The sequence below is a fragment of the Struthio camelus genome, chromosome 14 (assembly GCF_040807025.1).
Source record: "Struthio camelus isolate bStrCam1 chromosome 14, bStrCam1.hap1, whole genome shotgun sequence".
Classification (NCBI taxonomy): Eukaryota; Metazoa; Chordata; class Aves; order Struthioniformes; family Struthionidae; genus Struthio; species Struthio camelus.
In genome coordinates this window covers 7,646,103-7,669,920 of record NC_090955.1, presented here as the reverse complement: position 1 = coordinate 7,669,920, position 23,818 = coordinate 7,646,103, and the positions used below count along the sequence as shown (strand labels likewise).

The window sequence follows — 23,818 nt, the reverse complement described above, 5'->3', positions numbered from 1 at the left end:
GTCAATCTGACCTCCCTGTTCCATGCTTGCTTTTCCTCATTAACCTCCACAAAAAGTGGTGGGGATGGGACTGGATAGTGCTGGTATAGGATGGTGGGGAAGGTCCGTGCATTCACTTCTGCATGTCAAGGGCATAGGAGCCAGTCATAGAGGGTCTGCTGAAGGAGGAGGACAGCCAGGTGGGCGTGTGGGTTGCAAGGTCTGATAGAGCCCTCACTGAAGGAGAACTGCTAGCTAAATGTTGGAAGGGGTCACTAAAAATGGGAAATGTTCTTTGCGTTCCCCTAGGGCTGGGGGGAAAGGGAATTAAGGGAAATGTTGAGAAGACTTTCCCAAAGAGGAAGCTTTTAGTTCTGGATTGCCCACAGATGAGTGACAGAAACCAACTTGTCTGGAAGGATCTTTGGGAAGAAGTTGTGCAGAGAGGTCCTTGTTTTAAGGAGGACAAAGCAGCACAACTGTGACCAAAACATCTCGAGTTTCAGCATTCTCCAGGCCAATCTCTGAGTTTTACATCTTGCCCCATCTGCAAGGTGAACAGCTGAATAACAGTCCTTGCAAGATTTGAGGGAAATTGAGGTTATAATCGCTGGGGTCTTACTGAGCCAGACAGGAGGAAGGTGTTCCCGGATTAGCACGCAGGACAGTGGGGAGACTGGTGGCAAGTGGGAATGTTAAATCAATTAGCAGTGAGTGTGAGGGTTCCTGTGTCTGCTTCCAGCTCACTAACTTACTGCCCTAAAGAGGCAGCTCAGGTTTCTGTCTTCAGCTGCCTTGTAAGACAGAAGCCTACTGGGGGAGAGTGGGATTGGTTCTTCCTGAGCTTTGGTCACCACTGGGGAAGATGGTGGAGGCAGCAGTCCCTCGGACTTCCTTAGATCTTTTTCATGGAAGGTGGCATGGCTGAACCACGCGGGGCTTTCCCCCTCGGGAACTAGCTAATCTGTGACAGAGCACCTTAAGGAAAGGTCAACTACATGACTTCGAAGGAGAGCTGACAGGCCAGGAGCATTTCTTTCTCCCCTGGGGCAAACCTCTTGCTTCTTTTTGCCCAGTCTATTTTTCTGCTGCGCCCAGCTGCCAATTCTTGCTATCCTCCTGCTGGGAAGAAGTGTGGGGGAGAGAGGCGGTACGGAGGAGCTGAGAAAAGCTGAGCGTGCCTCTAGGCACAGGAGATGGCAGATTGGATCACTAGTCCTTTAAAATAATGTCCCATCTGACAGGGAGAAATCAGTATCTCCCTCTCTCCTCGCCCGCAGAGCAGCAGTGCAGGCAGGGCTCCTGGTGTTCCTGCTGAGGCCAGTGTGTTCAGTGGAAACGCTGAGCATTCCAGCGGCAGGAGGAGCAGAAGAAACCAGGGAGAGGCATTAAACCTTCACCATCTGTTGGAAGAGGGTCCCGACCTCATGTCCTCAATCCCGTGATCTGTGGCCATTCCTGCTGTTAACTAGCATCTGTCTAGCAAGGCAGCTACTTCTCTGCAGCTACCTGGACATGTAGCTGTTGGTGAAGGCCTTTGGGAAGACCAGCGCCAGGCAGCAGAGGGGAGATGGTCTTCCTCTGCCTGTGTGGTAGTCGATTGCTCTTATTGCCTCAGTGACCACCAACCGAGCCTCACCAGGGAGGCTGCTGGGTAGCAATAATCTCCTTTAATCCTCAGAATCCTTGGGCTGAGATGAGTCTCAGTCAGGTTGGGTGCTCTCTAGTAAAACACAGCAGCAAAGCAAACATATGCTAGAGAGGGGATCTGCCTGCAGTGGTCAGTAGATCTCAGTGGCCTGTTTGCAGCCCAAACTGGGAAAAAGTTACTGCGTGATGGCCCTGCAGGTCAGCAGCTGTGTCAGGGGCATATAAAGCTCATCTCTGGGCAGTGCACGGAGGGAGCTGCTGACAGTGTAAAAGGAGCGAGGTGGTGGATTAGGGAGAAGTCACCTGCTGGGGAATAGGAGCATCTTTGTGCCTCTGCTAGGGGCGGAGGGAGCAGCGTGGTTCTCTGCTCTGGAAGGACAAGGAGGGGAGGAAAGGGGCTGTGTTGCCGGAGCAGCACGGGCAGTCCTGGTTGCCAGGGAATATCCAAGGCAATGGGAGTGTTTGTCTACACGGCCCTTCCCGCCTGGAGCTTGGCACCCAATCTGGCAGCAGCAAGCAATGATTTGGGGCAGGGGGGTGCGGAGACGCCTCACACGGATCTCTGTAAGGCATCCAGACGGCTGCTGCCCACTGTGCTCAGTGAAGCATCTGTTTTGGCAGACAAGCGAAGGGACGGAGGCGTTGGGGATTTTAGACAGTTGCTTATTAATAACCAAAACCTGGGGAGGGTGCTCATTTCTGGCTGCGGAGAGACCCTCTCCCCTCCATTTCTTGATCAGAATATGTGCTGTGCTCATCTTTTGGAGAAAAGGAATTATTTGGGATGCAAACCCCTGAAACGTGCTGCTCAGATATAGGCAGTTTCTTGAGAAAGATAAAGACTGATTTATGCCTGCTGGAATGCTGCTGACTTCCAGCTTAATGTATTTGATCTTAGGGATGCTCTCCTTACCCTGGGACTGTTCCTCACTGCAGTCTCAGAAGAAACCACTGCCTGCTCTGACCTTTGTGAGGTGCATTTTCTCCTTCAGCACCTGCGTTTCCCTAGCCAAGACACACGGCAAGCAATGGTTGGAGCCACAGAACAACCAGGAGCTGAAGCTGGGGGCAGGAGGGTCAAATTCAGCTCTTTTCCCTGGCCTGTTTCCCTGCAGCAAAACTGTTCCTTAATATCATGGGAATCTCATAATTCAGACATCTGAGATGACTTTTCTGCTGTGAAGTGCTGCACAAACCAAAGTCCTGCCTTTCAAAGATGCCCAAGTTGATTCAGGTTTTGATACTCCTTGGGCATGCCAGGGAGCAGGATCTGGTTTGCTATGCTGCTATTTTAATTCCCTAGCCTCTCCCACTTTGCTGGTGGCTGACTGCGGTTACAACCCAGTTTCTAAGCCCTTTGTGAAACGAATCCCTGGGTCTCAGCTTGATTTGTAATGCTCATAACCTCATCTCAGATGCCAAGTATCAAAAGTGGTGTTTGCAGCTCTCCTGGCTAGCAGGTTTGTGGAAAAAACCTTCAGCACAGAGAGGAGTGGAGAGGGTCAACATGCGAATTATCCTTGAGGAAAATGGGTTCCCTGGGAATAAGGTAGGGAGCTTGGGGGGCCATGGGAAGTTGCACTGCGCTTACCAGCTGGAATTGTTTCTCTTCTTGGTGGCAGGCTACCCACTCTCAGAGGGCCTCTGCCATTGGACCCCCTCCTCAGTGGCTAGCCATATATAATGAGGCATCTCCTAGTCTTTCGGAGTTCATGGGTGCTTGGGATGTGACGCAAAGTCTCTTGGATCTCTTTTTAGACTACAGCTTTCCTGTTGCCTCTCAGAAGGCCCTGCACAAAGGGAACAGGACGCAGGTGAAAGACACCTGGGAAACAGCCACCCTCCAGCCGCCAGCAGAGTCAGCTGAGCTGGACTCGCATGCACCTTTCTCTAGCGCACTGGAGGAAGAAGAGGGGCTGCTCCCTATAGACCACTCGAAAGGAGGACCGGAGATCCTCCAGACCTCCAGGCCAAAGGACACATCATCCGAACCAGTGGGCCAAGAGGACTCCTTGTTCACCATCCTATTTTCCACAGCCTCTGCTAGGCCAGGCGTTGTGACCGAGGCAGCTATAGGAATGCAGGAGGAGGACTCTGTTCCTCCAGGCTTAGACCTTGGGAGCAGCATGGGGCCAGGCTTTCTGCCTGTGTCCTCTGTTTTTTCTACTACCGCTGTGAGGTCCCCCGGTGTTTCAGAAGAGCCCTTTGAGGTGACAGCTGGGGACACATGGGCTGTCAGGGGAGCAGATTTGGAGCCGACTGTGACTACCCCGAGAGCAGAGCTCGCAGATCCTGCAGTGGAGGCTGGCAGGGAAGAGCATTTGGCCAAAGAGGAGTTCCCAGAGACCACGGTGGGGTGGGAGATGCTGGAGCCCACGGTGCTAACTGAAACGGAGCAGACAGTGGAAATGCCTGTGGGGACGCCTTCTCCCAGCAGCAGCTCCCCAGACACCCATACTTTTTCTGGTGGCAAGCAGCATCCCACTTCCTCTGCAGCTCCATGGGACAGGTCTGACAAGCCAGCCTTGGATCTTGCCTGGAACGACACAGAGTTGGCCACAGAGACTGTGGCAGCAGAGAGGAGCTTTTCACCGCAGGCTGGGGATGCCCGCATAGCCGTGCTGCCAACAGAAATGCCCTGGAATTCACCACAGGTAGTTCTGGGAGCGAAGAGTGGTTGGGGGGTTGCAATATTGAGAGATATTTGGATACTCCTCTCTCAGGGGATGTTTTACCCTTTAATCTCCCCTAGGTCCAACAAGTTGAAATAGCATTTTCTGCTCACACCCCAGCCAGCAAATTTTGGAGGAAGTTTTTCGTTCTTTCACAGTACTTCTTAAGGGTATCCATAATCCTTGGTGGACCTGTCCGCCTCCCATCTTCTCCCGTAAACTGCTGCACAAAAATCCTGCTTCTAATAAAAGCTTGCTGTTTGGGGAACAGAGAGCACCAAAAGCTCCTTGTTTCCTCAGCCTGCATTGTTGGAAGTGTCAGGACATAAATGGCCCCAAGGACCTCTAGAAAGGGAGTGAGAAGCAAGAGCTATTTTTGCTGCTGCTGTTAGCTGCAAGGGCTAGATGAAGAGCAGGTGGAGCGGGATACAGCGATCCTGGGAGGATGTTAGTTTAGGAGAACTGGTGGGTGGGGAGGTGCATGGTGAATGAATCTAGCAAACTGGCAGGTAAGGGAAGATAGGTAGGAGGAGCTGGTGGGTAAGAAATTACCAGGAGAGGTTTTTTTGCTTTGCTTCCTGCCCCAAAGTACTCGGGACCCTGAGGAAGTGACTTAGTCCCTCTGTGCTTCTGATCTTGCCTTCAGAATACTGCCCTGTCTGACCAGTTTGTGTAAGGATCACAGAGGTTCCTGTTTAGGTTTTCTCCTTATTAAATAAGGCTCTTAAATAAGGCTGCAGGCTAGCGAGAGCTTTCCAATGAGTACCTGTGTTCTTTTAGATGTAGGCGGAAGGTAAGCTAGGCTGTGGCATGCTGTCACAGTAACCTTGTCCCTGCCCTGTGTGCTAGCACTGAAATGAAGAGAAGAGAACTTGTCTCAGCTTACAGATGGAAAGGTGAATCCCCCTGAGTGCAAAGAGTTAGAGGACAGTTACTTCCTTTGGGAAGCACCTCCCGAGGGTACAGTGCAACCCCTTTTCTTGCTCCCCTCCCTTGCATATCCTGTGCTTTCAGCAGGAGAGCTGCATTTGCTGCCCAAACTCAGCTGTCTTTGTCTTCTCTTTCCAGGTAATCTGCAAAGACTGGAGCAACCTTGCGGGGAAAAACTACATCATCCTGAATATGTCGGATAACATTGACTGTGTAAGTCAGTCCAAAGAGATTTGATGGCATGAGAGGAATAGCACTTAGAGAGGCTGAGGCAGGCATGGCTCTTGCTGTGTGCTTTCACTAAAAACAAATTTTAGAAGCACTCATTCTCAAAGTCCCTATAGAGGTCGTGGAGAGAAGGGGGGTAGGACAGAAATAGTCTCATTTCCCAAATAGGGAAAGAGTGAGAGGAGAGGGGATTTTGTTCAGTCTAGCACGTGCCAGTCCCGATTGGATTTTGTCACGCCTGCCCATCTGTACCAGTGTTTACCTGGAAAGGTAAAGGAACATTTAACACTGCACCTCTTACTCTTAGGGAACGTGACAGGACTGAGGTGGGACCTTTGATCCCTCTTCCTTTCTCTTCTCCTTCCTCTCCTTTTAGGTTATAGTCACTTTCCTTTGATGGCTCAGGGGAATAAGGATGCCCCATTTGCAGTGTGAATGGTTCAGTGTCAAGCAGCTGTCACTAAATCTTCCTTAAGTGCCTCTTCTCCCCATCCTGTTATCTTCTATGTTATCTGGGTCTGTTAACCAGGCATGCTCTGCTGATCCAATGTGTGTCTGTCCATCCCCGCAAAGCTGCAGTTAATTCATGAGCCCAGAGGCCCTTGCGTATCTCTGATAGAAGGGCTCATTCACCTCTGCTGGGCCTTTTACCAGGTACTTTAAAACCAGTTGTGAAAGGCATAGGGTTGAGGTGCCTTTCATATTTCTTCGAAATGATTATGAGCCTGGCAGTCTGCGACTGAAATGTTGTAGCAGGGTACTGTCCTCATGTGTTTGCTCTCTTGCTTGCTATGGCTCCTGCACCAGGGTGAGCAGGCTGATTTTGTTACTGCAGGGTGGCTCTTCAACACTGACCTATTTCCACTAGTGGTGTTTTTTTTTTTTTAAGGCAATTTTTTGGGGGCAGGAAAGGCAGGGAAATTACTATACACAATAAAATGTGCTCACCACCTTAAAGAGAGATGAAAAAGTCAGTCTCTTTCCATTAGCCCCCTGACTTTAAGCAGACCAGTTTGCCCTTTGGGGAGTTTTAAGTATCTCTGTTGCAATTTACAGCTGCAACTCAGAAAATCAGTCCTTGAAAACCAGAATCCTGCTGCACGGTTTCCTCTGTGTCCTATTCGCTATCGTCCTTTCTCCCATCTCTGCAGTTTAAACGCTTGTTAATTTTATAGTACGTAGTAGCTCTCTTCCTGTGGTCGTTTGCACTTGCTGTGTTTTAAACCACTGGAACGGCGAGAGCTGAAAAGCAGAAATGCAGATATCTGTTGACAAAATTGTGTCTTTGCTGTTGAATCCTCAATTTTGCCTTGCTGAAAGAAGACAGTGCCCTGGGATAGGCAGGACTGCACTGTTTTTCTACTTGATTTCATGTTTCAAAACATATTTCCAAACGAGTGATTTGTGCTGTCCTCCCCTTTATTCAAAGGGACACTTGTCAGCATGCATATTTAACATGAACATTGCTTCCATTCCCTGTCTCCCATTATCACTTTGCATGACTGTGGCTGAAATCAAGCTCTTTTCCTTTCCATCCCTGTTGATGTAGTTTGTTTCCTGCCCATGGTAATTTGCTCCATTTGGGCAGCTCAGCTACCCTCTGCCTGCCCCTTTTGCTCTCTGGTTTAGGTATCCTGGGCCTTTGTTACTTGGATTTCCAGGGCCGCAAGGGAGCGTCTGCATTGCCAACACTGTAGTATAAGTTAGGCTGAATGGGGATTCCTCAAATGTTTCCTATGTTCTGAAGCTCTGACCTGATGCAGTACTGAGTCCCCTTGAAAAGCCAAGGGACGATGAGGGTGCTGAGTCCCTTGCAGAGAGGTGCACCCTGAGCTTCGGTGTTCTTCACAGCATCCAGCTTTTACCCGCAGGGGTGATGTCTGTGTTGCTGGGTTAAGCTGGCAACCCGTTTATCTTCCTAACGGGCTCTGGCCAAGGCGGTCATTTCAGTCTGTCTCTGGGCAAATCTCCCACTCGCTTTACCTGGGAATTTTGTCCAAGTGAGGACTGCAGGGTCTGACCTGAAAGCGGTGCCCAGCCTCACGTTGAGAGGTGACCTCCACCTTGGCGCGCTCATGTTTTCAGATGCTGTCACAGCTCCCTCTTTTCCCCCAAGGAGAATTCATCAGTGCTCTGCAACCTCTGCTTCCTCCATCACTAGAGGCAGCTCCTGCTGCTCGTGGGCTAAGCTGCTCCCCCTTCGTTTGCCTCCCCCAAAAGGAGCTGGAGGCTGGCGGCGGGGCCCCAGCATGCTGGGAGGCGAGCTGTGAGCAAGAGCCGCAGGTGCGCAGCAGCGTGCCGTGTCCTGGCGCGGCTCCTCCTGCCTCCCCGCGTACTCCCCCGCTGCCAAAACCCGCAACCTGATGAGACGAGGCACTGGCAGACCCTGGTGATTCAGGCCCCAGTCATCACTGTCTTTTCCAATTAGGCCGTTTTCGGCTCAGGCCTGTGCCTGCCCTGAGCGCTTCAAATTGCCATGGCAACAAGAGCTCTCCATTTTTATTAATCATCTGTGTGGCCTTCAGGTTGGCATGGTAACCAGAGATAAGAATAGAAACGCAGGAGTGGGAAAGCAGCAAAGGAGCCTGCCAGGGGATGGCTGGAGCATGTCAGGCGGAGTTGGGCCTGCTGACCCAGCACCGGGAGAAGCCAGCCTGGGCTGGGAAAAACCTGGCCACTTCTTCCTTCTTGCCTTGCAAAACAGCATTGCTTCAGGATGCCTGTGTGCCAGGGGCTGGGCTCAGGGCAGCGTGGGGTGTATGGCCGCAGGCATGCAGAAGGAGGGTTGGTGTGTCAGGAGAGCTGTGTGGGTTCGGCGCAGGGGGCTGGGGATACACAGGGGAGCGTTGCACAGGGTTTGGGCATGCCTGAAAGCAGGCAATGCTGGTTTGCGGGTCTTGGTTATGCAGTCATGCCAGCGCCTACCATGTGCTCACTGCGGTCCCTTTCCTGTGGCAGGAGGAGTTTCGGCTGGAGAGGGGTCCCCAGCTGCTGGCACTGGTGGAGGATGCCTTCTCCAGACAGACAGAAGGACTTCAGGACCGCTGGCTGATCTCTCTGAGCAAACCCAATGAGAACGACAAGCACTTGCTAATGACACTGGCAGGGGAACAGGGTAGGTGCTGGGAGAAGTTTTCTAGTGATGCGGGGGGACGGGCTGTCTTTAGGGGTCTTGCAGAGGAGATGCTCAGCCCTGTTGGAAAGAGCTTTCACTCTCTGATCTGCTTCAGTGTTGCCAGTGTTAACTGGACTCGAGGGATGGAAGGCTACTGAGGACATAATCTCTTTGTTCTCCTCTCCCTCCTGGCTTGCCCCTCACACTTTACACCAAGCTCCAACTTCTCTGCTCTGCCTCCTGCTTTGCTCCCTCTCTGGGTAGCCTTGACACAAGCATCTCTCAGTTTTCTCCTCGTGCTTGTGTGCTCTCTGTGGACAGGCCCTTGCTGCAGCAGGACGTTAAAGCCTGCTCATAGTTCACTCCTTAACTTACCACCTCTTAACTCTCTTCCAAACTGGACCAGTCCTAATGGTGCCTCCTCTACATCCCCAAAGAAACAAAAGCTGCTAATGAAAGGTGGGCCAGAGAGGAATATTTTACCATCTCTTTATCCCATTCTGGTACAAAGGGTGCTTTTTCTATACTGCTTCTGCTGCCTGCTTAGTGCTGAAAGCCTCTTATGTTCACGTTGTGGCCTGTATGGAAAAAAAAAACAACGGTATTCTGAAGTGGTCTGCAGGGGTAGGAAAGCAGAGCTAATGTTTGAGTGGTATTTGCTGCATCCATGCTGTAAATCCTATCACTCCCAAACCCATGGGCCAGACCACATGCCAATGAAAAGGCTTTTTTGAGCATTTGGATTTCAATTGTAAAACCTACATGCCACAAGAGGGGACATCCTCCCTTCTTGGAGAAGAAAGACAGGTCTGAACTCCAGCAGCACAGCTAGGCTGGGAGATTTCCCTGAGTTCAGAAACCTCAGGAACTGAAGTGTCTTCTGCTCTGAAGAGTCATGCTTTTGTTCAGTTCTTCTTTTTATTGCTGGGCTAAGTGAAGGGAAGGATAAATGGGCTTCAGCTCTTAAATCCTCCCTGCCTAGTCACACTTTCCTGGCTTAGAGAGCATCCTGGGAGCTGTTAGGGAACGAGGGTCCCGAGAGGGGTGCTCAGTGTGGGCTGGTGACTTCCTGGCTGCAGCGCTGTCCTGCTGGGAGTGGAGCTGTCACAGCACACCTCCTGCAGCCTCTGCTGATGTGCTGGGTACACCGCCGTGCCAGGGTTGCCAGCAGAGCGAAACCTACCTGCTAAAGGATGTGACAGGTGAGCCTGGAGCTGTGGGAGTATCCCGAGTGCTGCAACTCGGGATCAAAATGCACTGAGCAGGGCAGGGAGGATGGATCATGCAGCAACAGCACCTGCCTCCATGACTTTTTGGCTGTTGCTGCTCCTAGAGCAGATACAGATCCTGAAAGCTCCCATGACTGTGGGAATAGTGCCTGGGTGCCCCCAGCATCAATTCACACCTGTTTTTTTCCTTTGCCAAGAATATTTGGAGGTACCCTCAGTTACGGTTCTTGCATTCTTTCAGCCTCATCACATAACATACCAAGTTACAAAAATCCAAGGGTATTCCCCTGCCTCTGTCCTGCTGTGAATCTCAGAGATGAGTGTGTCTAAGCAAGCTAGCCCAAGCTGAGAGAGCAGCACTGATCTCTCCCTTTTCTTCTCTCCAGGTGTCATCCCCACAAAAGATGTTCTCATGGCACTGGGGGATGTTAAGAGGAGCTTAGCTGAGGTAAGAGCCTTTGCCTGCATCCATCCTTTCAGGCTGGCTATGCAATTAAAATAAGCACCTGGAAAACTGGGACCATATCTCAGTGTAACTGAATGCTGAACCCACAGCAGGTGAACAGATGAGTCAGACATTTGGCAAACTCCCTTCTCCCCTCTTTGGTAACTGCAGAATCATCAAATGTCAGCTCCTATTAAGAGGACAACTGTGTGATATTCCCTCCCTCCTTTTCTGGCTTGGTTTTGAAGCTGCATTTCACATGTTCGTTTTGTTGGGATCCTTGGTCTCTTCCCTTCTACACCATTGCCTGTGGCCATGTCAGTGCTGCAGAGCTTCAGATTCAGCCTTGCTCACCCTACAGCTGACTTAAACACGCTGGCAGGCTGCTTCCAGTCACTCAGCCTTTGCTGAATTGGCTGAGAGAGATGCCTGTAGTAGACAGGACACATTCATGCATCTTCCCCCTGCAACCCCAGGTTTTACTCCTTTAGAGTGCCCTCCACGAGGTCAGGCCGAAAAGCAGAAGCAACCAATGCCAGATTCTACTACTGACTGCCTCTAGTCCTCCCATGTAACCCTGGGCAGCTTGGAAGGGAGCAGAGACAAGGGCAAATTAGTATTGTGGTCTCTGAGCTTTTCTCTTAGGCCTGCTGGATGTGGAGACACTGAGGGCCTGATTCTGCTCTTGCTTACACTGCTGAAGTAATTCTGCTGTCTTTAGCAGTGTGGATAGCAGCTGAATTGGGCCACTGCCTTTCTATCTCTTTGCTCTCAGGTTTTCTCCTGACTTAAACTGGTGCAGTTAGACAAAGCAAATTAAGCGCTCAGTGCGGTATTGATTGGCTTACACCAGAGAAAGCACTAAGAGCCAACCGTGTAGAAAATTGCGTGACTGAAGTATCAGCAACTAGAACTGTCCAGAGAGAAGGATTCATGTTGGTGCAAGGTTTGACTTCTGTGTGCGACAATGACCCTACATTAACACGCATCCTACTACAGGAACCTTGCCACCTGCCCCCAACTCTCCAGTCCTATCAATAATGAAACACAGCTCATTGCATTGACCTTGTGCTAGCACAAGCTCAGGAGGAGGAGGGAGGATATTCTCTTACACCCGTCATACTTATTATCGAATTGATACATAACCTATCGAATTGATACATAACCAATCTCAGTGTCACTGAGAGCAATGCTTGGCTTTGTTTGCTGACACCCACGAGGGACCCATTTCTAGGGCAGCCGCTCCCTGGCTTTTGGATCAGCAGACCGCTGTCCGCTCTGAAGGCCTCAGATGGACCATTGTGCCCTCTTAGGACCAGAGTTTTATTGAAAACCTATTTATTATGCTTTCATTCTCTGTCTCGGAGTCATCAAAGCCTCAGCACCCATCAGTGGTCTGTAGTTTGGTTTGGGAGCTCTTAATCTTGGTCATTTTCTCCCACGAAAGCATCTCTGCCTTGCGCATTGGTGTGATCCTTGTGCAAGCAATCAAGGTGAGATTGTGCCCACTGTCATTTGGTGATATGTCAGGTCACGTGCCTTCTAGTCATGTAAGACAGTGTACATTCTGCCACCCTAGTCACAGTTTTTAGTTCCTCTGCCCATGGTGAGGAACCTGTGCTTGGACCCTGGGAAGTCTGAACAAGATCCCATCTCATTAGTGACTGCAAGCCAGTGGTTTTATTGTACCCCTTTCTTCCTTCCAGATTGGCATCCAGAACTACTCAACTACCACAAGCTGCCAGTCACACCCCAACCAGACACGCAGTGATTACGGGAAACTCTTTGTGGTACTGGTGATCATCGGCTCCATCTGTGCCATCATCATTGTTATGGGGCTCATATACAACTGCTGGCAGAGACGCCTGCCCAAGATGAAGAACATGGTGAGCTGAGGGTGGGCGGGGAAGGCAGCTGGACTCTGGCCTTTGGGATAGAGGGGACTGCAAAGTTAAGAGGGAGATCATTTTTCCTTGTCCACCTTCTGAACATTGCTGGATACATTGCTGGATACATTGCTGGAGCAGCAAGGCAGCCCTTGAGACATAAGGGAGATGCAACCCTGTGGTTCTTGTTGTGCTCAGGACAGCTTGTTTCCACCATGAGGGCTGGACCAGGAGCAAATTTTCCTTTTCCCACTGACTCTGCAAAATCCCCTTTGACCCTCATAGCCTGGTCTGACTGTACTTCTCAGCTGCCTGTCCTGCTTTGCTTCCATTTGTGTTCCTCTCCTTCCTTTGCAGTCGCATGGCGAGGAGCTGCGCTTTGTTGAGAACGGCTGCCATGACAACCCCACCTTGGACGTGGCCAGCGACAGCCAGTCGGAAATGCAGGAGAAGAAGCCAAGCGTGAACGGTGGAAATACCATCAATGGCCCTGACAGCTGGGACGTCCTGATCAATAAGCAGGCGAGCGAGGATGTGGATGTGTTTGAGGAAGACACACACCTTTAAAAAAAGCAGAGACAGCCACCCCTTTAAATACATTTGTGTCTCTACTATTCTGGCTGGTGGACCACAGGATCAGGGTGGCTGCTCAGGAACTTCTTAAAGACTTGGGACAGGTCAAGTCTTGGGCATGTTTTCCTGCTGGAAGTCCTGAGCCCACATGAGAGGCTTGGAGCCCGGAGGATCACTGAAGAGGGAAGCGGGAGGGGTGGGTGTGTAGGTCTCTGTGTGTGTGTTCCTATCAGTAGCACCAATGCTTTCATCACCTTTAAATGCACTTACTGTAGCTCTCTGGTAGTGGCTGGGCTCGAGAAACAAGGTGGTGAGGCTGTATGCCACCAGGAGTCCAGCTTTGGGGAGTAAATTCACTTTGAGAGTCCAGCTGGGGTTACGGCAGCCAGACCCTGACCTTGTTGGCATCTGGGTTTATAGCTGTAGAGCGAAGATCATGATCTATCCCTGCAGGTGCGGTAAAACCTGTCTCATTCGGGATACGGGGAGCCAAGACTCACCTGATGTCCTGGGTAGAGCGTTTGCATTCCGCGTGTGCAGAGAGGTTTTGTAGTGCTCTAGCATTCGCTGCTAACTGGATGGGCTGATGTTTACATCTGGGGAAAACATCCCCATATGATCTCTTTTTCTCCTCTTACCCCCAACAGCCCCAACCTCTTTTCCAGTTCTACAGCTCCAAGTTGCGCTTGCAGAGTTTGAGCACTTTAACCTTTCTTGGGCTGCTTGACTGCAGAGAATTTGGTGCCATGGTGCAGCATCTTAGCTGGAAATCTGCTTTAGGCTGGAGAGTTGCTCAAAAAAAGACTTTAATCTGCCTCTTTCACCTAACAGCCTGTGAAATCAGCAGCAAAGTATCCCTTGCCTATGTCTTAGTCTTAGATTCGCAGGCCTTTTCCACTCCTTTTCCATTTTCCAGGGTAGTTTGGCTTCAGTTAATCTTTTGAGGTGAACGTACAGCCTATGTGAGACTTTTAAACAGGAAAAAAGTAAAAATTCAGAAACAGATAGTTTTCTGGTCCTTGTTTTTTCCTTTTCAGGAACCTGCCTTAGGCGAAAGTGTTTAATGTCACACTGGTGTAAATCAGGGGTAACATCTTTAAAATTGCTGCATTAAAACAAGTATAAAAGCCGGTTTAGGTGAGATCAGCATCAGATCTAAGAGTTCCCCAATGACTTTCTCAGGCACGCCTCAGGCAGCTTTGAGGCCCCAGCTCCCTGAAGATGTGTGATAAAAGGCACGTGAATATGCATAATTGTTCTCTGAGCCCTGCCTAAGTTGAGACTCGGAACTACTTGTGAGCCTGAAATCCCAGAACGTTTGTTTCTTCTGTCACCGAGGGATCGAGAGACTCGCTTTGGTCAAAGGCAATAGTATTTGCTTCCATTTATGATTAGCTGCTTGCTTGCTTTGTGCAAGATGCAGCTTCATGTTTGGTCTTTAAGGGAATCATTGTACAGAAGGACCCCAGGTATGTGGCCTGATGTTTGGCCTGTAAATCTATCCCTGTATGTACAGATATTTTTAGCATGTTCATCCCTGATGTGAGTGCCTAAAGTCAAGATACAGAAGAGTCTGTAGTTTCATTTTGCATAGCACTTTGCATACAGACTGAATCGCAGATTACTTCAATGTAGGACCATGTGGATATCAGTCTCTTATGGATTCAAGAAAGCTGATAACCTTTGGTTTTCTATCCAGATTCCAATTTTGAGTGTTTCTGTCCTGCCTCCGTACCTTTCCCTGCGTTATATAGGAGACGGTGTCTCTTGGCTCCTTTTTTATCTTGTCAGTAGAGTTGCAGAGCTGCCCGGAGGAGTTCCCTCTCCCGCCTCAGCAGTTGACGGTGGGTGGCTGGTGAGGGGAGACGCTCCACAGACATGAGCAGGCCACATGCAGCCCTGCTCTGACAGCCCTTCACTGACAGCCTCTGCCCAGTTCGGTGGGTCTGTGCAGTGAACCTGCACAAGTTCAGGGACTGTGTTGATGGCGCTTTGGGGCTCACAGGGTTAAACGTAAGTTGTTGTTATGACATGGTAAGTGATTTAAAGCATGGAGTTAAATTTTGAGTTTGTATAGCACTTAGCATAACAAGGCCTGGCATAGCTGTGGCCTTTAGGCAGTTTCACCGTATAAATGTTTATAAGTCCAATAATCCTCATTAAACACACTTTTAATACTCGGTGGCTATTAAAAAGATAAAGCCACCAATCGAATGTGAACTAGTTCACCCACAAAACGCTTCCTTGGTGCACTTCATTGCTAAGAGCTGCTTTGCTGCCCTATTTTCTCTCCACTTTACTAATGCAGAGAAACAACAAGGTGTGCTGATAAAGTAATGCTTCTTGTGTCACAATTGGGCTCGGCACCTCCTGATCTGGTCTAAAGTCTTCAAACTTTAAATAGGCCAAGGAGGCCATCCAGGCTCATTAAAAAGCAATGCTGACTCTTGAGGCTGTCAGCTAGCAAGCTCTCCTGATCTGCTGCTCCGGCTTATTTGGGCCTGATCGTATTCCAGAGACTGTAGTGCTCTCTTCTGAAGCTGGAGTGCTCCAGGGTGTCTTGAGAGCGTCCAAGGGTGACTGTCAGCAAGCTGAGAACAATGTTCTGATGTCTCTGACGTGATGCGCTTGCCTGTGTGATCTCAGTTTAGCTCCAGAAATCTACTGGTTAGGAGCATTTCATTTTAATACGGAGATACTTTTTATACCTTTTCCATTTGTTCTTCTTTGTATTATTTTTTGCACTAGGCTGATCTTGTTAAGTCAATTGCACTGTTGTCCCTATCCCGCAAACCTTGCGGACGGGTCATCTCTCGGTACCTGCGGGCTGGGAAGTGCTGCAGAGTGAGGCTATTGGTAGCCTGTTTCGCTCTGGTTCTGTTGTTCAGGGCTTGGGTTACCAGCTCTGCACGGGGAGGCTTTAAGGAGGAGGAGAAACCTTATATTGTCATTTGTAACAGGAAGCTTTTCTATCACCTTAATGTAGTTAAACTTGTTTTTAACAAACGCTGTCAAAGCTGGACTTCTCAGAGGGGTGTGCCAGGCAACAGAGCAGAGAAGACAATAATTCCTGGAAATCTATTTCTCACTACTAGGACTTCACTGTAGTCCCGTCTGTTTGATCACACTGACACCTGGTGGCTGCTGGGAGTTAAAGAATAAAAAAGGACTTTTTTCTCCCCTCTTAACTATGGATATTTATTTTCAAGTCACCTGTTTTATTCACACGGGGGGCTGCTGGAAGCACTTATGAGCAGAGGGGCTCGTGCGAGGGATGGCTCGTGTGAGTGTGTCCCTGCCTGCAAAGCGATGAGATGGGCTGCTCCCGGGAGTCCCCAGTGCAGAGACCCTGGACAGCAATACGGGGCTGCAGCCCTGTTCCTGCTTTCTCCTCCACTTTTCCCCTCCAGGAGCATGGCCAGAAATCAAGAGACTGGGAATTGAAGGTGGCTCTCCAGAGAGGAGCTCTGCACCCCGGGGAGCACCAGTGCTTGGCCGGAGGCTCAGCTGCAGTCAGCAGGGTGGCTGTCCCCAGCGGGGACGCGCCCCTCCACGAGGCGGCAGCAGATACGAGCTGGCCTGACCAAGCTGCAGTTGCCCCCAGCTGTTGCCCTGATGCCTAGAGCAGGGTCTGTAACGTAGGGTGGTAGCCCAATGCGTGCTAGGCAGGCAGGCTGCCCTGTGACCCACAGAAAGTAGGGGGACGCTGTGGAGTGACCCGCACTCTGCAACGTGCATGTCGGGTCGAGAACATGGTTCAAGATCCCACCTCGAGGAGCCCTCTAGGCAAAGGGTGCCAGTCCGTCTTCGCCAGCCGGCAAGCAAACGTCTCCCTGCAGGGGGGACACGGCACCTGGTGCTCCATCAAGAGAGACACCACGCACATCGGCCCCCCCTTGACCCACGGCAGCCCCTGTGGGCTCATCTCGCCTACAAATGGGGCTCCCAGCCGTCAGCTCAGGCTGGGTGCGCGGTCTCGACGCCCTGGTCGCTGCGGGGCTCGGTGGCTGATTTTGAGGGTTGCTGCTGGAGAACATCGAAAACGCTTGTGTCCGCCCTGGAAGCCACGGGGTCGTGGCTTGGTTTTCTTTGCAATAAAATGCACCTCCCGGGTGTGTGAACACTGACTCAGGCGCGAGTCCTTTGCTGGAACTCACAGCCGCTGTGTCCTTGGGGTTGTCCCACCCTTGCTGTGGGTTATCCTAGCTGCCATGGGGCCGGCGTGTTCCAGAACGGACCTTCCCCCGTGCGTTGCGCAGCAGAACCCCTCCTGTGTGCGTTGCAGAGCAGGAACCCCCCCCCCCCATGCTTTCCAGAGGAGGACCACCCCTCCCGCTGAGCTCCAGAACAGTCTGCCCCTCTAGGTGTGCTCTGGAGCAGCCCCCCCACAATGCATCCATGCATGTTCCAGAGTAGCCCCCCACCAGGTGCACTCCAGAACCCCCCCGCCCGTTCTGCAGCAGGCCCCCCCCCCCCGCATGCTCCAGAGCAGTCCCCCATAGGTGTACTCCAGAACCCCCCCAGCCTGTTCCAGAGCAGCCCCCACCTGTGCGCTCCAGAAACCCCTTCCCGCGTTCCAGAGCAGCCCCCAACCAGACACGTTCCAGAACATCCCCCCCTCCCCCCCCGAGCACCTGCCCCCCGGCGCGCTCCAGAACCCGCCCCCCCCCCCCCCCACCGCGTTCCAGAGCCGCCCCGGCCCAGCCCGCTCCTCCGGGCCGCAGGGGGCGCTGCGCGGCGCGGCGGCAGGCGCGAGGGGCCGCTCCCGCCCGCCCCGCCCACCGCCGTGTTTACATCCGCCGCCGCTTCCGTCCCGCCGCCGCGGCCCCCTCCCGGCCCCGTCCGCTGGCTCCTTCCCCCCCCCACCCCCCGGCCCGGCCCGGCCCGGCAGTGTCAATGCGGCGCCGCCGCCCCGCGGCCTACCCCGGCCATGGACACCAGCGACCTGTTCACCAGCTGCAAGAAGGGAGACGTGAGCCGTGTGCGGTGAGCGGGGCCGGAGCCGGGGCCGGTGGCCGGGGCCGACCGCTGCCGCCGGGCCGGGCCGGGCCGCGGCGGTTTCGCCGCGTAACGTGGCGGGTTGCTGCCCGCCGCGCTGCCCCCGCCGCCGCTGGTGGCGGTGGGTGTCTCCCGCGGGGTCGCCGCGGCCACGGCGAGCTGGGACGTGGGGAGGAGAAACTGCTCTTTTTAAAATAAATGAACGCCTTTTTCCCCCGAAAGGGTGTGGGGGATGCTCTGTTGCGTCCTTCCTCTCGTTCTTAGGTTTGGTTTGTTTGTTTGTTTTTTACCCGCTTTCTTAAAACGCGGGTCCCTGGGTGTCAGGTGCTGCGGTTCGCTTCCTTCACGCGCGCGCTGGCGGCGGCGAGCGTCCTGCCGAGGGTCCGCTGTCTTCCCTTGCTCCTTCGCTGCTGTCGGACGTGAGGTTTGCAGTGGTAGGGAACGAGATCGCTGGAACGCGGTCGTCGTGGAAGCGTTTGAACGCCGTGCCCTGGAGGCTGTGGCGCTCTCTCTGAGAAACAGCGGGCCGCTAAATTTTGGCTCAAGTTCTCTTGCTACTATTGAAGCAATGTGCTTTAGCTGAAGCGATTTCAGATCGGGAGTCACAGGGCCGTCTCGTCTGCATTGGTGAAGGAACGTTGCAACCCGAAGGCCGAGAGCGCGTGAGGTGTTCTTTGCTGCATCTCTGGGTTTGAGTCCAAGACTGCTTTTCACTTTTCAGCTCTGCTCAGTTGTTCTTGCTCCTGACATGTGGATCTCTCCAGATAAACAGAAGGTGATCTGTGTTTCAAGGTGCTTGCTAGTTAAGGATAAATAGGCAGATGGAAGAGGTCTGGAGAATGTTTATATCCAGTGCTTTTTGAGCACTGCAAGCAGTAAATTGTATCTTTTCCCTAGATGGGGAGGCCCTGCAGGTGGCCTTGCAGAGGTTGTAAGATGACAGCGTAGAACAGAGGGTAGGGAAATGATCAGTTTGGGAATGCTGTCAAAGCAGAGGGGGCAAGATGACAACGTGGAGCTGAGCAGAGAGGGCTGAGTAGAGAGGAGAGGAATCGCTTTAGATTTTGAATATAGTTAGAAGAAGGTGAAGTTTAAGACAAGAAAAGATGGAGAGAGGAGAAGAGGGGAATGATGTGATGGAAGAGGAAAATGACTTGAGAATCTTTGTGAAGGCTCAGGGGGACCTTTACTCATGGTCAGGAGAAATTGTGTTGCAATAATTGAGGGCACTCTATAACAAGAGCCAGCTTGCGTAGGAGGCAAGGCAAAGGCCAACTTCTAGAGTTGCCAAAGAGGAGGAGTTGGCAGCGTTTGATATAGCCCAAATGTGCAGGGCAAGAAAGCGACAGGAATTAAGGACAGCCTGGAGAGACACTGATGATGTTACTTGTGGCAGCAAAGCCACAGGCAGGATGGGAGTCCAGCTTTGGCCTTGTAAATTTGGCCTCTTATTTGTAAGTGTCGAGACTGTGAGCGTTGTAGGAGAACATGAAGGTATTATTGGAGTGCTCAGGCTTCGTTCATAATTGCTGTGTCATTAGGGGTCAGCAGGAAGGGAGCTGTCGAGCCGTGTGGCAGAACGTTGCTTTTCAGGTCGTGTGTTCGACTGATGCCCCTTCAGCCATTGCTTCCCCTGGCCTCATGCAAGTTTTCGTCCTGCCTTCGGAATTTACTATGCAAAACAGGTCGCCTCTTTTTAGAGGGGAAACGTGGCTGACTGAGCAACTGCATGAAGTTATGACTTTGCTCTCCCTTCTCTTCCAGATACCTTCTTGAGCAGCGAGATGTGGAAATCAACGTCCGCGATAAATGGGACAGTACCCCTCTGTGAGTCCTGCAGCCTCAGAGGCTGGGTGGGAGGCTAGGGCTTTTGGAGCTCCTTTGTCCTCTCTCCATCAGCACCTAGCAGCACTGTTACAAAATATCTCTGGTTCTGCTTTGTGGGAGTTTTGGCCAGGAGTTTTTGCCTCTCTCCTCTGCGGGTACTGTGCTAGATGCGTCCTTCTCCTCCCATCTGAAGGAGATTTGCTGTAGAAGCGCTGAGAAGCATGGTTAATTTTGTAACCAAATTACCTGGATTAAGCAGTCTGTTCTTGGCCCAATTAGGCTGTTTTTTCTCAAACTCTGTGGCATTTTAGCCTTTCAGGTAAAGGCTCTGCTTGGTGAAATGTAGTGCTATTGTGGGATTACTGTCTGTCTAGTGGGGTTGGGGACCTGCAGTAGATAGTGGAGAATCACCATGCTGGTAGTGAGAAGGATAGTATGGGCTTTGTACCTCCTCGCATGCTAATTTCAAAGTGTGTTTAGACATCCACAATATATTTAGCATATGAAGTATCTCTGCAGAGCAAAAGTGGACTAACATTTGCCTGCTGCAGTGCAGGTTGCAAGGCTAGTTTGAGGTCCTCATTTGAAAGAGAGTCATAAAAGGCTTAGGTTGTGGGAAGAGAAAAACAAATCCATCTTAAGCAGAACTTTTGAGAGGTGCATTTGCTGTACCTCTGCTTTGAGTGCTGTTCCCTCATTATCCTAGGGCAGCAGCAGACTGACAGTAAAAGGAGCAGAGAGTGTTTCTGAGAATGCGGTGGAATTGCTGAGTGTTGCACTGTGAAATGAACTCACAGTGCAACAAAAGATGCTGAACCAAGACTGGGACCTTGAGATCTCCTTGCAGGACAGCAGGGCCTAGCATTGCTCAGGACAGATCCTGCTCAGTGTTGCAGGGATCAGACTTCTGTGCTATTTGGGAGCAATTTCACACTCTGTGAGGAATCATCTTCTAAGCTTGTCAGTGATAGCTCAGTGCTGAGGTCTGCATGCTGCGATGTACCCCAGCACTGAAATTTTCTTCATGTTATATCTCTAATTTTCTTTCTCTTGTTATTTCCAGATATTATGCTTGCCTGTGTGGACACGAAGAGCTCGTACGCTATCTTCTAGCCAATGGTGAGCAAAAGTGTCCTGCTTATGAGTGCCATGTTTTTCTCTATACCAGTCTGTTGGGACTGTACACCTTCTAGCTGTCTCTTGTGAAACCTTCTTCTATTAAAACCAAGCATCTGATCAGTGATCTCAGGCTTCAGAGGGACCCCACGGTCATCCAGGACCCATTTCTGTGGTCCTTCCTGCAGATTACTTGCTGCTTGAATTTGCTACAAGGAAGCTGTCTCTGATGACTCATTAGACAATGTGACTTTCTGAAATCACAGCTCATGTTTCGCAAGGATGTGTTACTATTGGGAATGTGTTGCTGCAAGAATTGTACCACCTCTGGAGAACTGTCTGTATAAAACTTCTACTGTTCTGATAGAGTCTTGCTTCATACGTAGGACTTTACTAAAAGCCTTTGCATTTCACCTTTATTTCAAACAAGGCAAAGCAAACTCTCAGGCAAAATGACTGACCATTTAGTTCCCAGCACCCAAATTCCCCAAGACTGTAATGCTGTTGTGCCTTGTGGCAAAGGAAATGGTGGGCAGAGTCAGATCTCGGAGGATTTGTCTCTTCTACTGCATTCAGTGCACCTAATCAACCACTTGTATAGTTCTAAAATAAGAAAAGGAAGTACCCTCCAAAGATCTAGCAAAATCTAGCTTTAAAAGGCATCCCAGTCCAGTTAGTGATCTTACTCTTTGTACGGTTGAGAGTCTTCTTCCTTGGGCCCTGTTGGAATCGTGCTAGGAGGCTTATTACCAAAGTCAACTTAAATGAGTCCTGACTCCTTCAGGAAGAGATTTTGCTGTGGGAGAACAGCTTTAGGTTAGGCACATGTAGGGGGAGGGAGTTAAACTTTGGTGATTATGCTCCGTAGGGATCCCAGTGAAGCACGTCACCAGCCAAAAGTCATACCGCTTTAGCGACCATCCAAGGACACGTGAGGAAGATTAACTGCCTGTTGGACTTATAACTGATGTCATTTTGCAGGAGCAAAATGTGAGGCAAACACTTTTGATGGTGAACGTTGTTTGTACGGAGCTTTGAGTGATGCCATCCGACGCCTGCTGAAAGAGTACAAGCAGATCACAGCAAAGTGCATGAAGAGAGACTATTACGATGTCTTCCTACAGCGGTAAGGAGATGGGGCAGCACCCCATATGTAACACATATGTTACTCTTTCTTAGCTGCTACCTTGGATATTCAAGCTCTGTTAAGGGCGGGTTAATTGGAGCCCTGTGCATGCAGGGCTTCCTGTTTGCCCTAAGGGATGACTTTCAGATAGGTATGTATTTAAAAGATAGCCTCCACTGACTTATGTGCAGACCCCTGAGCCAATGGAAAACTGTTTTTTCTAAGGAAGAAGCGTTAGGCTGTTGTCCTTGACAGCCAAACCAAAATCAGATTACCAGAAATGCATCAGCGATTTAGGAATATGTCAACTGAAATTAAGTTGCAGGCCTGAAGTGCTGTAGCCTGCAAGCCAAGGTTTCCAACAGTGATAATAGGTGTCTCATTTCCAAGATAATCAATTTGGGTCTGCTTAAAGAGCTCTTATGGGGAAAGTGCGTAGTTCGTTCTTTTTATTAAAATTTCATTAAAGTTGTTTCATCTCAAGATGTTTCTGAAAGTAGCTTGTTGCATCTTGGAGTCTTAGCCTAGAGCTTAAAAACAAATCTAACTTATTCTAGCGTTAGAGGAATAGTGGTACTCTTTCCCTCTTGTTTCTCTGTCTGGGTAATTCTGATGTTATTAGTTAGACCCCCTTCCCCCCCCCCCTTTTTTTTTTCCTTCCCTTGGACTGATTTTTTTTAAAAACAAAAAACAAGGTTTCGGCATCTGTATCCTCAAAGTATGAGAGCAAACAAGATCTGAAAATCTTCCCAGGAGTACAAAGTTCTAATTTTGAAAGTTGTGGGGGTGGGGGGGTGGGGAAAGAATAGAGGAAGAAAACTCATTTGTCTGAGTAAAACCAGATTCTGCTTTTCAGGGAAGTAGAATTGTGCAGTGTGATTTTTATCACTCCCCTGCTGAGTTTGTGACTCAGTTGATGCAAGGCTGAGCTCACATGAAAACCAAAATGTGCTGTTGTCTACTCTTTCTAAACAGACCTCTCATTAAAACTGAAACAAAGGGCATCAGTGGGAGCTAAAATAAACACCTAACTGCTTTTATTTCATTTTGGGCAAGATATTAGTAGGAAGAATGTTCTGGTCGCAGGAGCTTGAGACCAGCATTCAAGACCCTGCTGTGACACCAACTAGTTGTGTGATCCCGCATTTTTCTGTGCATCGATTCTGTTTTCTAAAGGTGGATGAAGCCTGACTTCCCTGCCTCACTTGACATTTTGGGTATGGTTGTGAGGATAAATACACAAAAAGTAATAGGTACTATGAGATATTAGTGATGGATGCCCTAAAAGCTTTAAAAGTATATTCTTTTAAAGCATGAGGGGACAGGCACGCAAGCAAACAGGACTTCATCTCTTATGTGGTAGTTGCGTGTGTTTCATGCCTGTAACATCCTCAGTTCTGCTGAAGGTGGGTGACCTCAAGTCCTCTTCTGTTTGCCGCATGGTTAAAGCGTCCCCTCTGACGGTGGCCAAAGAGCAGGAAAATTGCCTTATCTTGCAGTGGGGTAATTTTTTTGTGAAGCGTGTGAACTTCTTTGTGGCTTTGAATGTTTTTTGTCATCTGACAATTTAAAAGCAAGATTAATCTTTGGAAAGTGTGTTTGTGGGCATAACATATTTGATGATGGGCCAAGATGATGGGGTCCCCTCATCACCTGTCAATTAGTCCCTCTTTAAAACTTCTGTTCCCTGTGTTCAGGGGTTCATCTGGGGCAGGAAATGTTATTTCTCCAGCATACCTCTTGCACTAGCAAAGCTTCTCCAGCCCTCTTGGGAAAGGGAGAGGAGCCAGTCTGTTATGTGCAGTACCAGCCCCTTCACTGGCCTTTGCATTTGGGCAGGGAGAGACTGCAATGTCCAGAGATATGTGTGGAGGAGTAGGGTGGTGTGTGGGAGGACTTGATCTTCCAGGACAGTGAAAGTACCCTGTGTTTGTCTGTCTTTTCTGGACTTGTCTTTAAGAGCAGTTGAGCCAGAAGGTGAAACCAGGACAAGTCTGTCTGTCTTGTTTTTTCCCTCTGCAAAGTAAAAGGTGAAGTTCTGAAT

At 50.3% G+C, this 23,818-nt stretch overlaps 2 protein-coding genes across 8 annotated transcripts in view; both read left to right on the top strand.

Moving 5' to 3' along the window:
- The window catches only part of PODXL2 (podocalyxin like 2), a 32,372-nt gene extending 16,477 nt beyond the window's left edge, over window positions 1-15,895 (top strand). The window contains exons 3-8 of the mRNA XM_068907194.1: window positions 3,388-4,283; window positions 5,370-5,444; window positions 8,418-8,574; window positions 10,190-10,251; window positions 11,955-12,134; window positions 12,492-15,895. Of these exons, the coding sequence (XP_068763295.1) occupies window positions 3,388-4,283; window positions 5,370-5,444; window positions 8,418-8,574; window positions 10,190-10,251; window positions 11,955-12,134; window positions 12,492-12,701 (1,580 nt within the window). The 3' untranslated portion in view covers window positions 12,702-15,895. The remainder of the gene's footprint in view (window positions 1-3,387; window positions 4,284-5,369; window positions 5,445-8,417; window positions 8,575-10,189; window positions 10,252-11,954; window positions 12,135-12,491) is intronic.
- A 1,583-nt stretch (window positions 15,896-17,478) lies between these two features.
- The window catches only part of ABTB1 (ankyrin repeat and BTB domain containing 1), a 30,435-nt gene continuing 24,095 nt past the window's right edge, over window positions 17,479-23,818 (top strand). For 6 of the 7 annotated variants that reach the window (XR_011134596.1, XR_011134593.1, XR_011134595.1 and 3 more), the window contains exons 1-4: window positions 17,879-19,159; window positions 19,470-19,532; window positions 20,596-20,651; window positions 21,630-21,774. Coding sequence is in view for 2 of the 7 variants with exons in the window: in XM_068907667.1 (XP_068763768.1) it covers window positions 19,083-19,159; window positions 19,470-19,532; window positions 20,596-20,651; window positions 21,630-21,774 (341 nt within the window). In the remaining 5 variants the exon portion in view is untranslated. Of the gene's footprint in view, window positions 17,694-17,878; window positions 19,160-19,469; window positions 19,533-20,595; window positions 20,652-21,629; window positions 21,775-23,818 lie in introns of those variants that run through there. The other variant, XM_068907668.1, reaches the window with a different exon arrangement.